We start from the raw sequence: 15797 nt of genomic DNA on the forward strand, positions 1-15797 counted from the left end.
TGTTCGTGAAACTTGTTGCATATTGACTTTTCTCTTCGTGAAACTTGTATGTTGATTCTTCTCCTCGTAAAACTAATTTTGCTGATGGAACTTATGGCGTGCTTAATTTTATTCATGGAGCTTGTTGCATGCTGAGTTTCGTTCAAGAAACTAGTTGCGTTTTGATTTGTTTCTTTGTGAAACTTGTACAGTGATTTCTCTCCTCGTGAAACAGATTTTTTTCTTGGAATTTTTTTACGTGCTGATTTTTTTTTCTTGAAACTTAATTTTCCATGATATGCTAGTAGGTTCTGTTTACTTAACCTATCCTGTGTAGATTAGGTTTCACGAGGAGAAAAATCAATGTATAAGTTTCATGATGAAAAAATTCTGTATGCAACTAGTTTCACGATTAAAATCAGCCCACAAAAAGTTCCACGAACAAAAATCAACTTCACGAGAAGAAAGAACAACGCACAAGGTTCACGAAGTGAAGAGTCAACAAGTTTCACGATCCAAAAAATTAGTAGGCAGCAAGTTCCAAGAACAAAAATCAGCACGCAGCAATTTCCATGAACAAAATCAATTTCACAAGGAGAAAAATCAATGAACAAGTTTCACAAAGACAAAAATCAACATGCAACAAGTTCCATGAACAAAATCAGTTTCACAAGGAGAAAAATCAATCTGCAAATTTCACGAAGAGAAAAACCAATATGTAACAAGTTTGCGAACAAAAAATCAGCGCGCAACAAGATCCATGAACATAATCATTTTCACGAGTAGAAAAACTCAATGCATAAGTTGCACGAAGAGAAAAATCAACATGCAACAAGTTCCATGAACAAAATTCAGCAGGCAACAAGTTCCACGAATAAAATCAGTTTCACAAGGAGATAAATCAATATACAAGTTTCACGAAGAGAAAAATCAACATGCAACAGTTCCATTGGATGGAAGTGCCCTTTCGAATTCTAATGGGGACCAAAATCAGTAGAATATAAAGGTTTCCTGAGAAAAACACAATGAAAGAAAATAAAATGTCTTAAAGTATTATATACCACCCAAGTGTGCCCTCCGTCACTACTTTCCACCCACCCGTAAGATTGCATCACATCCCACCTCTGTGTCACCACTACTTAAAACCCAATGTGTGCCCCATCATTACAATTTTCCCAGTAAATACAGCAAGTCAAGTGAGATTACATCATACCAGTAAATCTAACGATTTACGCAAGATTACGTCATCCTTAACATTGGTAAACAATCCCTGTTGCGTAAGAAGTAAAGAAATCATGAAGAAAAATGTCTTGAAGAAAAAATGTCTTAAAAATGTTTTGAAAGCTGTCTCGAAGAAAAGTGTCTTAAAAAAGTCTTGAAATGTCTTGAAACTACTCGAAAAACGTCTTGAAGTAAAAATGTCTTAAAAAACGTCTTAAAATGTCTTACAACGTATTGAAAAGATCTTGAAGAAAAACATCTTAAAAAATGTCTTGAAATGTCTTGAAACATCTTGAAAATGTCTCGAATAAAAATGTCTTTAAAAATATTTAAAATGTCTCGAAATGTCTTGAAGAAAAATGTCTTGATAAAATTCCCCTGCTTTGCTAGTGAACTCTAATACGTCGTATGACGCAACATTTGCATTAAAAAGCATTCCCTATGATGTATTTAACAGCTGCATCTCTTAGAAAACGTTCCCTTTGATGTAACATGCACCTAAGTCTCTTAGAAAATTAATAACAATTGCATCTTGAGGAAATCACCGTTCAATTTAAATCGTTAAAGGAGGAAAGGAATAGTGGGCATGCATCTGTTTAAAACTTGAAACTTGTCACTACTTTCTGTTCCTTAAAGTTTCAGCTACTATTGAGATGAGTATCTCCATACTTATAGTTTGCTACCACAAACTTTTTGTTGTTTACCAGTATTCTATATTAAATACATATCTTCTTTCTTTGTCACAAAAATTTGCAACGCTTCGATCATTTCTTAGCATATATGACTGGGATAGGGAAAAACTACAGGAGCCTTGATGGCGGGCAGCAATTAGCATTCTCGCTGCTACTTAATACTAAATTAAATACATGAAACAAGAGAAAAACAGTGAAATAATTATTAGTACTAAAGACTAAAATACATAAACTAAGTAAATCAACAAACAACAACAAGAGAGAAAGATAATATAGGATTGGATAACGATTCCCCAGGACCATTGCTGGCGCTTAGAACGTTAAATCGACGTTTTCAATTGGTAGATCTTTTACACAGGGACAAGGAGCAGGCCTGTTGCCTAAACCCAACCTCGCAGCAACTGGATCGATCCCTGGGTTCCGTAATGCCAAGCAGATCATCAATGCACAATGCTACCACAGGATCAAGAGAGACAGGAAAAAGAAAAAAAAATTCAGAACTAGGCAAAAACTAATATAAACGCTACTAAACTACTCTCTCTCAAAAATCATTTCTACAAAAATAAAAGAAAAAGAAAAAAAATATAAAAAAAATATTCATCATTTAAATTAAAATCCTTTTTGAATATGTGATATAAGAAAATATGTAAACAAGAATATGACTGAATATTTATTCATGTTATTTTACAGTTATCATTTTCCACTTCGGATATTTAGCAGCGTCTCCACTCCACCGCTTTTGCAGCATGTGGAATGGGCTGGAAAATCTTCCAGTCTTTTACTTGTTTATGAAAATAACTTATATTATAAAGAGTATCCGCTTGAAGATGTTCTGATGCAGCTGAACTATGATGGTAGTGAATATGTTTTGAATGGAGTTCCCGATTGGCTTTATCAAGGTAAGTTATTATGGGTTTAAATAAGTTTTAGCGGATATTTAATATGAGAAATATGAGTTTGTTGGTGGTGGCAATTATGGGGAAATCCTAAGTATCATAACCAGCAATTTGTCTCCGTTTTTTTTTCATTTTTAATGATGTTTGTTGGAGTATAAATTTGAAGTATCCCATTTCTGGAGTCCAAAATTTATAAAGCCACAAAAGACAGGTAAATTAGCTGAAAATGGATTGTAGAATATCATGCAAACTGTAAGATCTCAGGTTGTTGGGGCCGTGGCAAGATGTTTTTTCTGCGTACAACACTACTTGAAGTATGTCATGAAGCTTCTGTGAAGTTCAGAAGCTATAGTTTATGCTCCATAAGTTTGGTAATATTGACATAAGGAAGATACAATAATAGAAAGAGATTTAATGACCTGGAGTTTCATATCATAAAGCAGAATATGCTACTTATTTAGATTTTTGTTTGATTTCTTGAGGCATCGTCTACTGAAAGTTGCTATTAACAATATTACAGTTTGTGAAAAGCACAACAATTCTGGAAGACTTTACAGAAGCATAATCAGATTCAATCTCTGGGAGGCCCGCTATCCTTCAAGAAATAGGTATTTCATCACATTGAAAATAATATATCCTTATTCTAACTACAACTGTATCATTTCTAAGAAATATGGTGTTAAAAATAGTTTCAGATTCACCTAGCGATATTTTCATAGAGCGATCCCGCTTTCTAGGTCTATAATGAAAGAAAGATTCGGAAATTTTTCCCTTGATATTTCTTATAAAAGAGCAGAGAAGCCTAACCATGTATTATGTTTGAAATACTACACATATCTTGAACAATTTTTAGCGGCAAAAAAATTAACGTGTTACGCATGGCGGGGTGCTGAAATAGTAAACTATTGAGAGAACATTTATTTACTGCCTCTAAGAGGGAATTATGAAGGTATTGCTTATCCGAAAATAGATATTTCATCGCTTTTAAAATAATATATTCCTGTTCAAGCTAAACCCTTACCATTTCAAAAGAGAAATAACGGGGATGTAGGGGATATTGTTCGATTTTTCTGGGAGAGGTTTGAGGGAAATGCCAATCCTAAAATAAGTCATTCATCATGATGAAAATATCCTTTGAATTTATCCTTAAAAAAAATTTTTCGTCAACTCAAGGATGAGATGGTTGCCCTTTGACTCTAAGAATATGGAACTATCTTGCATACCTCAATAAAAATGATGGTGCTACACCCCTTTTGCTGCTCCAAAATATTTAATGAGTTGGATTTGACGAGGGTCGTCTTTCTCGCATTTAGGGTAACTCAGTGTGGACTGTTAAAACGGGCAGAAATTATAGTCTATTCTAAATGAAATTAAAGAGTGACATTAAAATGACTAAAAGAGCTTTTTACAGAAAACTGAAGGGTAAAGGTCAGTGCTGAAGGAAGTGGGGCAACTACCCTCATTTACGGAATAATTTCTGGTCATTGAACTTTTAAGTAATAGTATGGGGTCTCTACGTCCAAACGCTCACTATGTATCTATGCGGTTTTATGCATCGAGGGTTCAGATGTTAATATGACTAAATTTAAAAGGAATTTTTTTTAAGTGGGGGGAGGGTGAAGGGAGGGAATCATAAAATTTTAAAATATAGTTCAGAATCAAGGACTTGTGGGGCTGTACAACAAATCCATTTCGAGACGGGCCTAGAGTGTTTCAATTATGCATTCCTTATTGCCACCCATAAACCCCTAAAAAAGGATACTAGTAAGACAGATTTGGACGATTTGCTAGTTAATGAGGCTGGGGAGGGACAGAGTTTCCTAAATTAGATTTTAACTGTTTAAAGGGGCTTTATCCTATAACAATTAAAGGGATGAAACTTTTTTAGAGGGCTGACGAACATTTAAAGATTGGTGTTACGGTGTTACATTACAATAAAGAGCTTGAAGAGGTGGAACATGAAAATAAAAGGGAGTAAATGTTCACTGAGGACTTCGTCCTTTGAATCAGTAAAGCAATGGGTATGACTTCTTTAAGAGCCTTCTAGTTAACATGATTCAATCGGAAATTACTTACCAATAACTCATATTAGTCGTGTTTTAAGGAAAGATGTAAAAGAAAAACACGTATAAAACACGTGTTTTAACACGTGTTTCGTGTTAAGGAAAGAACCATAGTTCACGTGATTATTTTCTAATATGTGTATCAAGCTCTATACCGAAATAAAATTAAAGCACCACTTGAGACACTGCGGGTACCATTTATCTGTAGAGACAGTTTCGGGTGACAATGTCATCTTGTGGATCATGTATTTTCAGAATTTGCACTTGCAGAGCGAAAAGGTGGCCTTACATATCGAAGCTAAACTCACGCATGTGCACGGCCTATTAAATTTAAATCATATGAAAGAATATGAAGCCATTCCAATCTCTTTCACCCATACACAAAGAGATGCTAGTAATGCCATGCAATTGGTAGAGGTATTCGAGGCATTGGGTTAGAAGATTATGTGGGTGTTGCCGTGGTTGCACTTATTAAAACTATCAATAAGTCAATTTTACGGCTGTATAATTTTAATTATCCAATGAATTTATCATCAAAGAATGAATTGGGTATTAAAAATAAGGAAGTGATGATATATAAAGAAGGAATGGTGATATAGCTGAATCCATTGAAGATGGATCTTAAGGAATGTTAGAATTATTCACGGCCCGATCACATCATGAAAAATTTCCGTGAAAAAGTATGAGAATACTTGCTTTGAATTGTACTTACTATATCCTCTACAGGATTGTTCGTGATTATAGTTCCCTCGTAACTTTGAACAAACAAATATATCCCGATGAGCCGAAATTTTTACTCTCGGCATACAATCAGACTACTAATTAACCCTATGGTTCCATTGTAATGGATCTCATTCAAAACACGCCCGGAGATTTACGTTTAGTCACTGATATTTTTAGCAATGAAATTACCATATATCTACCAGTGAGCAGTAAATAAGGTCATTAGTCTCCATTATGACACTGAAAGAACTACATGAAAACACACATTTATTTTCCGTATTAGGTAATTCAAAACCACCAATTAGGAAGGTTATGCTCAAACATAGTATTGCCAAAGAATTTAATAATCTTCTCTCAGAGCTTTGTTTAAAGTTAACCTAAGGCAATGTTCAACTGCTAGAAGTATTTAAGCAGCGGACAAAGCAAAACCTTTCGCTTGTACGAGCCCTTGCATGTAAAAATAAGGGAACGGATTAAAAAAAAAAATGGTTTCTTCAAGCGAGTGGTAGCTTCTTTTCACTGTTACCACGAATAATTGTAGATCTTGTAGGCAGAATTTTCTAGAAAAAAAATGGCGTAAACCTACAAGCTGACACCAATAGAACTCTCTTTTTCACCAAAAGAGCACTTTGAAAATAATCTTAGTAGATTGATTAACAAAGAGACAATTGATGACGAAGAAAAATCAGCTTTGCTTCAAGATACCCCTTGAGGTTTGGACAGACATAAACCCTTCCGCAAAAAGACTGCTCAAAGTAAATGTCATTGATCGATAATCTTTATTATTAAGCATCGATAAGCTTTATTAAGCTTATCGCGAGCAATTGAATAGAATCTTGACCTATCTAGTTGAAAATGAACATGTACAAAACGATGGTAAAAATAATGAGGTTACAATCATTGTCATTACAATCTAATTGATTTGATATCAGATTTAATTGCAAATTATTAAATACTTGAATCTTTTGACATTCATTTGTGTAAATTTTTAAAGTTATCAAACATCCTAAAAAGTCTTATCGGGAATAAACATATTTTAAATCGATTAAAGGAATATGGTCAAATATCAGAAGGTGATTTTAAATCTTTTTCCGAAACTACTAGCACACCAAGTGGGGAAGATGATTCTTTATTAAAAGGTGCCCAGTGAAGGCGTTTTAATATCAGTGAATCATCTGTTAGTATGCAAAAGGGCAGTGGTAAGTTCACAACACGTTTACAAGCAAAAGGGCTCAAGTTCTGAAACGTATTTATGAGAACATTGGTGAAGCAGGAAGTTTAAGTTTCCCCACACACTTGCTCGAGGCACTGGACTTAAAAAGAAGCTAGCGACAAAAGTATTTTCAGAGTGAGCCAAGTTATACCGTTCATCAAAATCATAGAGTTCGCGGTATTCATAATCACTTTCGAAAAACTATAGTTTTTTTTCCCATTGCATATATTATAAGCACATCTATTGGCTCTAGATAAGGTTCAAAGGCGTCCAAATAGTCTTTAGTCCGTACAAGTATATATTACGTGCAATAAGTGTTTTTAGTCGATATGCATAAGATTTTTCAATAATCACCCAAGGCCATTTTTAAAAATTCTGGAAATTAACAAAATTGCCCCTTACGATCCCTGACAATTTTTGATCCAAAATCTATAATTTTGGAACCAGATTCACTTTTAAAAATCATAAGTTGTTTTTCAGAATCACTTGGTATTTCTGATGTCACGTGGCCCAGTGAAAACGGAAAGTTTCTCGTTTATGCAAAAACAGATATATCAGAAGTAGGCGAAGAAGAATATGTATTACTTGGATCCAATCCAAGAGAATATAGTAAAGCTTCAAAGATAAGATACCCAAAGGTAAGAAAGTAAATATATCTTTTTAATACCCGTCAGTCATTTGATACACCTCAGTCACACCAGCTGATACATTTTAGTCATTTGGACTGAGAGTCAGGAACACAGCTTAGATATCAATATACAATTATGAAAACTCGATTTATTTTTGGGACACAGTGCGCGGTAGCGATACTAGCGGCTGGTGACAGGAAGCTGGTATTGATATCTAATTGGTAACATGAAACTGGTATTGGTATCTAAGCTCTGTATGCAATTAAATAAAAAAAAACTAATCTTTTTAGCTGAAAGTAAGGAGCGACATTAAAACTTAAAACGAACAGAAATTACTCCGTATATGAAATGGTTTGTCCCCTCCGCAATCCCTCGCTCTTTACGCTAAAGCTTTTAATTGTTTTAAAAAGTAGAATTGTGGCAAAGAGTCAAACTTTAGCGTAAAGAGCGAGGGATTGCGGAGGGGACAACCCATTTCATATACGGAGTAATTTCTGTTCGTTTTAAGTTTTAATGTCGCTCCTTACTTTCAGCTAAAAATATTAGTTTTTTTTAAATTTAATTTCTGAACGTTTTTGAATTAATGCATGGTTGGTTTTGGCTCTCCGCACATAAATTATTAAAATGAAATTTGTATATTAATTCTTTTTGGCTAAATGGCTTTCTCTTAGTTTTGATCAGACGATTTTGAGAAATAAGGGGTGGAGAAGGAGGCCTAGTTGCCCTCCGATTTTTCGGTTACTTAAAAAGGCAACTAGAACTTTTAATTTTTAACGAACGTTTTTATTAGTAAAAAATATATGTAACTTAAGAATTAACTTACGTAACAATCTTTCATAACCTTATATTTTTATTATGTATACGAGGGGGTTTGTACCCTCGTTAATACCTCGCTCTTTACACTAAATCTTAAGTTTTGTCCCAATTCTTTAAGGATGACCCCTGATTCAGAAAGGCCGTAGAATAAATAGTTGAAATTACTAAAAATACTTTAGCATAAAGAGCAAGGTATTTACCTCCTCCTAAATACCTCGCTCTTTATGCTAAAGTATTTTTAGAACCCCTCATATGCGTAAAAATCTCTGTTCGTTTTAAGTTTCAATGCTACTTCTTCCTTTCATTTGACAAAAAACCTTTTCGTGTTTATTTTTCATTGTTTTCTTATAGTAATGCTAGAAAATCCTACGCCTTTTTCATTGAATTTTTCTTCCCCCATGACCAATTCCTCAAAGGAAAGATCCTCCAACATAGCCCCCTCTCCTCAGCCCCACCCCCAAACAAATTAAAATCCCCCTGAAAACGTCTGTACACTTCCCAATAACCATTACTATATGTAAACACTGGTCAAAGTTTGTAACTTGCAGCCCCTCTCCAGGGATTGTGGGGGAGTAAGTCATCCCCAAAGACATAGTTATTATGGTTTTCGACTATTCTGAACAAAATGGCCATCTCAAAATTTTGATCCGTTGACTTTGGGAAAAAATGAGCGTGGGAAGGGGCCTAGATGCCCTCCAATTTTTTGGGTCACTTAAAAAGGGCACTAGTACTTTTCATTTCCGTTAGACTGAGCCCTCTTTCGACATTCTAGGACCACTTGGTCGATACGATGACCCCTGGGGAAAAAAACAAAACAAATAAACACGCACCCGTGATTTGTCTTCTGGCAAAAAATACAAAATTCCACATTTTTGTAGATAGGAGCTTGAAACTTCTACATTAGGGTTCTCTGATTCGCTGAATCTGACGGTGTCATTTTCGTTAAGATCCTAAGACTTTTAAGGGGTGTTTCCCCTATTTTCCTAAATAAGGCAAATTTTCTCAGGCTCGTAACTTTTGATGGGTAAGACTAAACTTGATGAAACTTATATATTTAAAATCAGCATTAAAATGCAATTAAAATCAGCATTAAAATGTAGCTATTGATATCAAAATTCAGTTTTTTACAGTTTTGGTTACTATTGAGCCGGGTCGCTCCTTACTACAGTTCGTTACCACGAACTGTTTGACAAAACAAAATTACCTTCCCGCCTATGGTGTTGTAGTACGATCTACGCGTCGGAGCACGGGCTTGGAAGAGGCGCCAAGTTCAGAGTTGTGTGCCAAAAGCTTCTCGTGGGCAAGATTGGAGTTTTCATAACTGTATTGGTATCTAAGCTGCGGTCAGGAATGTTCGATGAAGCAGTGTTAAGTTTGTAAAAACTTCTGTATTTTTTAGCTTCGGGTCAGACAAAACATCTATTTTATTAAATAAGCAAAAATTTTCATTATAAGTTTTGATAGAAAAGCTAATTCCGATTTGTAAGATATAAAACAAGCATAAATATTTTTATACACTTCAAACTAAAAACAAACAAAAATAATATGAATAGATAAATAAAACCTAAAGCAAAAAGATATTTGAATTAATTATACAGTCAAAGATGGAACCGCCAGAAAATACAATGAATAAGAAATGGGCTGCTATAAATCATGTGTCGTATTTGGAAACCATAGGTACCCACAAAGAAACAGGGTAATTGCCCCTTCTCCCCACACTATGAAGACCAAAATGTACAGAAAGGGGACAATTACTGTACTCGCTCTCTTCAAGCGAGTCAAAACAAGGTTCCACTCTCTTCAAGCCTTTTTGAAGTATAACAAAGTGTCCTTTATGTTTTACCAAAAAGTATGAAAGTGTGAGCAAAATGAATGAATTTTTAGAGGTTTTACGAGTTCAGGGTGCTAAAATAGGCTTGAAAATTAATGTTAAGAAGACTAAGTCACTAAGGCTAGGAATAAGTGAAGATGAACAGGTGACATTAGGTAACGAAAAGATTGATCAGGTTGGGAGCTTCAGTTACCTTGGTAGTATCAAACAGTTCGTGGTAACGAACTGTAGTAAGGAGCGACCCGGCTCAATAGTAACCAAAACTCTAAAAAATGGAATTTTGATACCAATAGCTACATCAAAAGAATTGCATTTTAATTCTGGTTTTAAATATATAAGTTTCATCAAGTTTAGTCTTACCCATCAAAAGTTACGAGCCTGAGAAAATTTGCCTTATTTAGGAAAATAGGGGAAACACCCCTTATAATTCTTAGGATCTTAACGAAAATGACACCGTCAGATTCAGCGTATCAGAGAACCCTAATGTAGAAGTTTCGAGCTCCTATCTACAATTAAATAAAAAAAAACTAGTTTTTTTAACTGAAAGTAAGGAGCGACATTAAAACTTAAAACGAACAGAAATTACTCCGTATGTGAAATGGGTTGTCGCCTCCGCAGTCCCACGCTCTTTACGCTAAAGTTTGACTCTTTTCCACAATTCTACTTTTTAAAACAATGAAAAACTTTAGCGTAAAGAGCGTGGGACTGCGGAGGGGACAACCCATTTCATATACGGAGTAATTTCTGTTCGTTTTAAGTTTTAATGTCGCTCCTTACTTTCAGTTAAAAAAACTAGTTTTTCTTATTTAATTTCTGAACGTTTTTGAATTAATGCATGTTTGATTTTGGCTCTCCGCACATAAATTATTGAAATGAAATTAGTATATTAATTTTTTTTGACTAAATGGCTTTCTCTTAGTTTTGATCAGACGATTTTGAGAAATAAGGGGTGGGGAAGGAGGCCTTGCTGCCCTCCAATTTTTCGGCTACTTAAAAAGGCTACTAGATCTTTTAATATTCAACGAACGTTTTTATTAGTAAAAAATATACGTAACTTAAGAATTAACTTACGTAACAAACTTTTATATTCTTATATTTTTATTATGTGTACGAGGGGGTTTGTACCCTCGTTAATACCTCGCTCTTTACACTAAATCGTAAGTTTTGTCCCAATTCTTTAAGAATGACCCCTGAATCAAAAAGGCCGTAGAATAAATAGTTGAAATCACTAAAAATATTTTAGCATCAAGAGCGAGGTATCTATCTCCTCCTAAATACCTCGCTCTTTATTCTAAAGTATTTTTAGAACCCCTCATATGCGTTATAATCTCTGTTCGTTTTAAATTTCAATGCTATTCCTTACTTTCATTTGAAAAAACGTTTTCATGTTTATTTTTTCACTGTTTTTTTTTATAGTAATGCTAGAAAATCCTGCGCCCTTTTCATTGAATTTTTCTTCCCCCGTGACATATTCCTCAAAGGAAAGATCCTCCCACAAAGCCCTCTCCCATCAACCCCACCCCCAAACCAAAAAATCCCCATGAAAACGTCTGTACACTTCCCAATAACCATTACTATATGTAAACACTGGTCAAAGTTTGTAACTTGCAGCCCCTCCCTCAGGGATTGTGGGGGAGTAAGTCATTCCCAAAGACATAGTTATTATGGTTTTCGACTATGCTGAACAAAATGGCTATCTTAAAATTTTAATCTGTTGACTTTTGGAAAAAAATGAGCATGGGAGGGGGCCTATTTGCCCTCCAATTTTTTGGTCACTTAAAAAGGGCACTAGAACTTTTCCTTTCCGTTAGAATGAGCCCTCTCGCGACATCCTAGGACCACTTGGTCGATAAGATGACCCCTGGGAAAAAAAACAAAAAAAAAAACAAACAAATAAATAAACACGCACCCGTGATTTGTCTTCTGGCAAAAAATACAAAATTCCACATTTTTTAGATAGGAGCTTGAAATTATTGCTATAGAGTTCTCTGATATACCGAATGCGATAGTGTGATTTTCGTTAAGATTCTATGACTTTTATTGGATGTTTCCCCCTTTTTTCCAAAATAGGGCAAATTTTCTCAGGCTCGTAACTTTTGATGACAAAGACTAAATTAATTGAAACTTAATATTTAGAATCAGCGTAAAAATTCGAAACTTTTGATGTATCTTTTAGTATCAAAATTCCGTTTTTTAGAGTTTCGTTTACTATTGAGCCGGGTCGCCCCTTACTACAGTTCCTTACCACGAACTGTTTGAAAAGAAAATAATTCGGTATTTCGGGGCTTCTGACATTATTACTCCTTTGCGGAAGTTAGGCTCAAAATTGAAAAAGGATTATAGTTTTTTTCTGGGCCCCTTCCACCTCTTAGTTCGTTTATTTTCCCGTTAGTTTTCACCTGTTTTCGCTTTATAGTTGTGTTATCTCTTAGCAGTAGTTATGGTTGTGGTATATATGTTTTATCGCTCGTATAGTTGTGTTATTTTCAAATTATACTCCATAATAGAGAGGCTCCGAACACCCAGCATTGTATATTAAGCTCTTAATTTGACGTTTTTTTCTAACGTGACCAGATTCGTCCTGCGCCCTTTTCATTGAATTTTTTTCCCCCATGGCATATTTCTCCAAGGAAAGATCCTCCCACATAGCCCCCTCCCTCAACCCTACCCCCAAAACCAAAAAAATCCCCCTGAAAACGTCTGTACACTTTCCAATAACCATTATTATATGTAAAGACTGGTTGAAGTTTGTAACTTGCAACCCCTCCCCCAGGGACTGTGGGGGAGTAAGTCATCCCCAAAAACATAGTTATTATGATTTTCGACTATGCTAAACAAAATGGCTATCTCAAAATTTTGATCCGTTGACTTTGGGAAAAAAATGAGCATGGGAGGGGGCCTAGATGCCCTCCAATTTTTTTGGTCACTTAAAAAGGGCACTAGAACTTTTCATTTCCGTTAGAATGAGCCCTCTTGCGACATTCTAGGACCACTTGGTCGATACGATGACCCCTGGGAAAAAAACAAAAAAAAACAAAAAAAAAACAAACAAATAAACACGCACCCGTGATTTGTCTTCGGGCAAAAAATGCAAAATTCCACATTTTTGTAGATAGGAGCTTGAAACTTCTACAGTAGGGTTCTCTGATACGCTGAATCTGATGGTTTCATTTTCGTCAAGATCCTACGACTTTTAGGGGGTGTTTCCCCCTATTTTCCTAAATAAAGCAAATTTTCTCAGGCTCGTAACTTTTGATGGGTAATACTAATCTTGATGAAACTTATATATTTAAAATCAGCATTAAAATGCGATTCTTTTGATGTAGCTATTGATATCAAAATTCAATTTTTTAGAGTTTTGGTTACTATTGAGCCGGATGGCTCCTTACTACAGTTCGTTACCACGAACTGTTTGAAAATGTGGAATTTTGCATTTTTTGCCAGAAGGCAGATCACGGATGCGTGTTTATTTGTTTTTTTGTTTTTTTTTTCCCAGGGGTGATCGTATCGACCCAGTTGTCCTAGAATGTTGCAAGAGGGCTCATTCTAACGGAAATGAAAAGTTCTAGTGCCCTTTTTAAGTGACCAAAAAAATTGGAGGGCACCTAGGCTCCCTCCCACGCTAATTATTTTCCCAAAGTCAACGGATCAAAATTCTGAGATAGCCATTTTATTCAGCGTAGTCGAAAAACTTTATAACTATGTCTTTGGGGACGACTTACTCCCCCACAGTCCCCATGGGAGGGGCAACAAGTTACAAACTTTGACCTGTGCTTACATATAGTAATGGTTATTGGGAAGTATACAGGCGTTTTCAGGAGGATTTTTTTGGTTGGGGGGAGGGGTTGAGAAGAGGGGGATACGCTGGGGGAACTTTCCGTCGAGAATTTGTCATGGGAGAAGAAAATTTCCATGAAGGGAGAGCAGGATTTACTAGCATTATTAAAAAAAAAACAATTAAAAAATAAATGTGAAAAAGCTTTTTCAGCTGGAAGTAAGGAACAGCAATAAAACTTAAAACAAACAGAAATTATTACCCATATGAGGGGCTCACGTCTTCCTAATACCTCGCTCTTTACGCTAAAGTATTTTTAGTAATTTCAACTATTTATTCTACGGCTTATTTGATTCAGGGGTCATTCTTAATGAATTGGGATAAAATTTAAGCTTTAGTGTAAAGAGCGAGGTACTGACGATGGGGCGAATCCCCTCATATATGTAATAAAAACATGAGAATACAAAAGTTCTTTACGTAAGCTAATTTATAAGTTACGTAACCAATAAAAAGAGTCGTAAAAAATTAAAAGTTCTAGTTGCCTTTTTAATTAACCAAAAAATCGGAGGGCAACTAGGCTTCGTCCCCCGCTCTTTTTTTCTCAAAATCATTCGATCAAAATTATGAGAAAGCCATTTAGCCAAAAAAAAAAAAAAAAAAAAAAAAAAAAAAAAAAATGCAAATTTCGTTTTGATTATTCCTCTGCGGAGAACCAAAATCAAAACATGCATTGATTAAAAAACGTTCAGAAATTAAATAAAAAAAACAAGTTTTTTTAACTGAAAGTAAGGAGCGACATTAAAACTTAAAATGCACAGAAATTACTTCGTATATGAAAGAGGCTGCTTCCTCATCAACGCCCCGCTCTTTACGCTAAAGTTTTTTACTGTTTTAAAAAGAAGAATTGAGAGAAAGAGTCAAACTTTAGCGTAAAGAGCGGGGCGTTGATGAGGAAGCAGCCTCTTCCATATACGAAGTAATTTCTGTGCGTTTTAAGTTTTAATGTCGCTCCTTACTTTCAGTTAAAAAAACTTGTTTTTTTTATTTAATTATTAGTAAAGATGGTGGGAGCAGTGAAGATGTTAAAAGTAGAATAGCTAAAGCTCAGGGTGTTTTTTCACAGTTAAAAAAAGTTTGGAAGAATAGAAAGATAAGCCTACAAACCAAGATTAGAATATTGGAAGCTACAGTGATGACAGTGGTCAAATATGGCTCTGAAGCATGGGCACTCCGAAAAGCAGATGAAAATTTACTAGATGTTTTCCAGAGAAATTGCCTACGGATTGTTCTGGGTACCCGGCTGACTGATCGTATTTCAAACAGTAGGTTGTACGAAAAGTGTGGTTCAATCCCGCTTTCTGGGGCTATAATGAAAGAAAGGTTGAGATGGCTAAGCCACGTTCTACGGATGAAGGATGACAGATTACCGAAGATTGTCCTTTCTGGCCAACCGTCTGGGGCTACGCGGAAAGCAGGTCGTCCTTGTTTGGGTTGGGAGGATGTCATAAATAAAGATTTAAAGGAAATGGGAACTTCCTGGGAGGGTGTAAAGAGGGAGGCTTTAAATAGATTAGGTTGGAGGAGGAGCGTGCGTAGCTGTGTTGGCCTCAGGCGGCTTGGTGCTGCAGTGAGTTATTAGTAGTAGTAGTAGTAGTATTTTGAATAATATATTTGTTACAGCTTTTGAAAAATCAAAAGTTTGAAAATAATAATCAATTTTCTTGGGAAATAGCAAACCAAAATGAGCATGCCAACAAACGACGAGAATCAAAACAACAACAACCAAACAACAGCAAAGAAAGCTAGACAATAAATTTAGTTTAACTATTTCGAAGGTTCTTGACTGTCCATGTTTTTATTACTATATTTTAATTCGAAAACTAGTTCATCCAAAAGGATAGGAAATCGGTGGCTAAACGAAGGTTACACAACGTCCATTTTGGAAGCAGTCTGTCTTTT

At 35.3% G+C, this 15797-nt stretch overlaps 1 protein-coding gene across 1 annotated transcript in view; it reads left to right on the forward strand.

Annotated features, from left to right (window-relative positions):
- LOC136034903 (prolyl endopeptidase FAP-like) overlaps positions 1-15797 on the forward strand; it is a 129054-nt gene that overhangs the window by 44557 nt on the left and 68700 nt on the right. The window contains exons 5-6 of the mRNA XM_065716400.1: positions 2583-2791; positions 7268-7425. Of these exons, the coding sequence (XP_065572472.1) occupies positions 2583-2791; positions 7268-7425 (367 nt within the window). The remainder of the gene's footprint in view (positions 1-2582; positions 2792-7267; positions 7426-15797) is intronic.

This window comes from Artemia franciscana, chromosome 13, assembly GCF_032884065.1.
Source record: "Artemia franciscana chromosome 13, ASM3288406v1, whole genome shotgun sequence".
In the NCBI taxonomy this organism is placed as follows: domain Eukaryota; kingdom Metazoa; phylum Arthropoda; class Branchiopoda; order Anostraca; family Artemiidae; genus Artemia; species Artemia franciscana.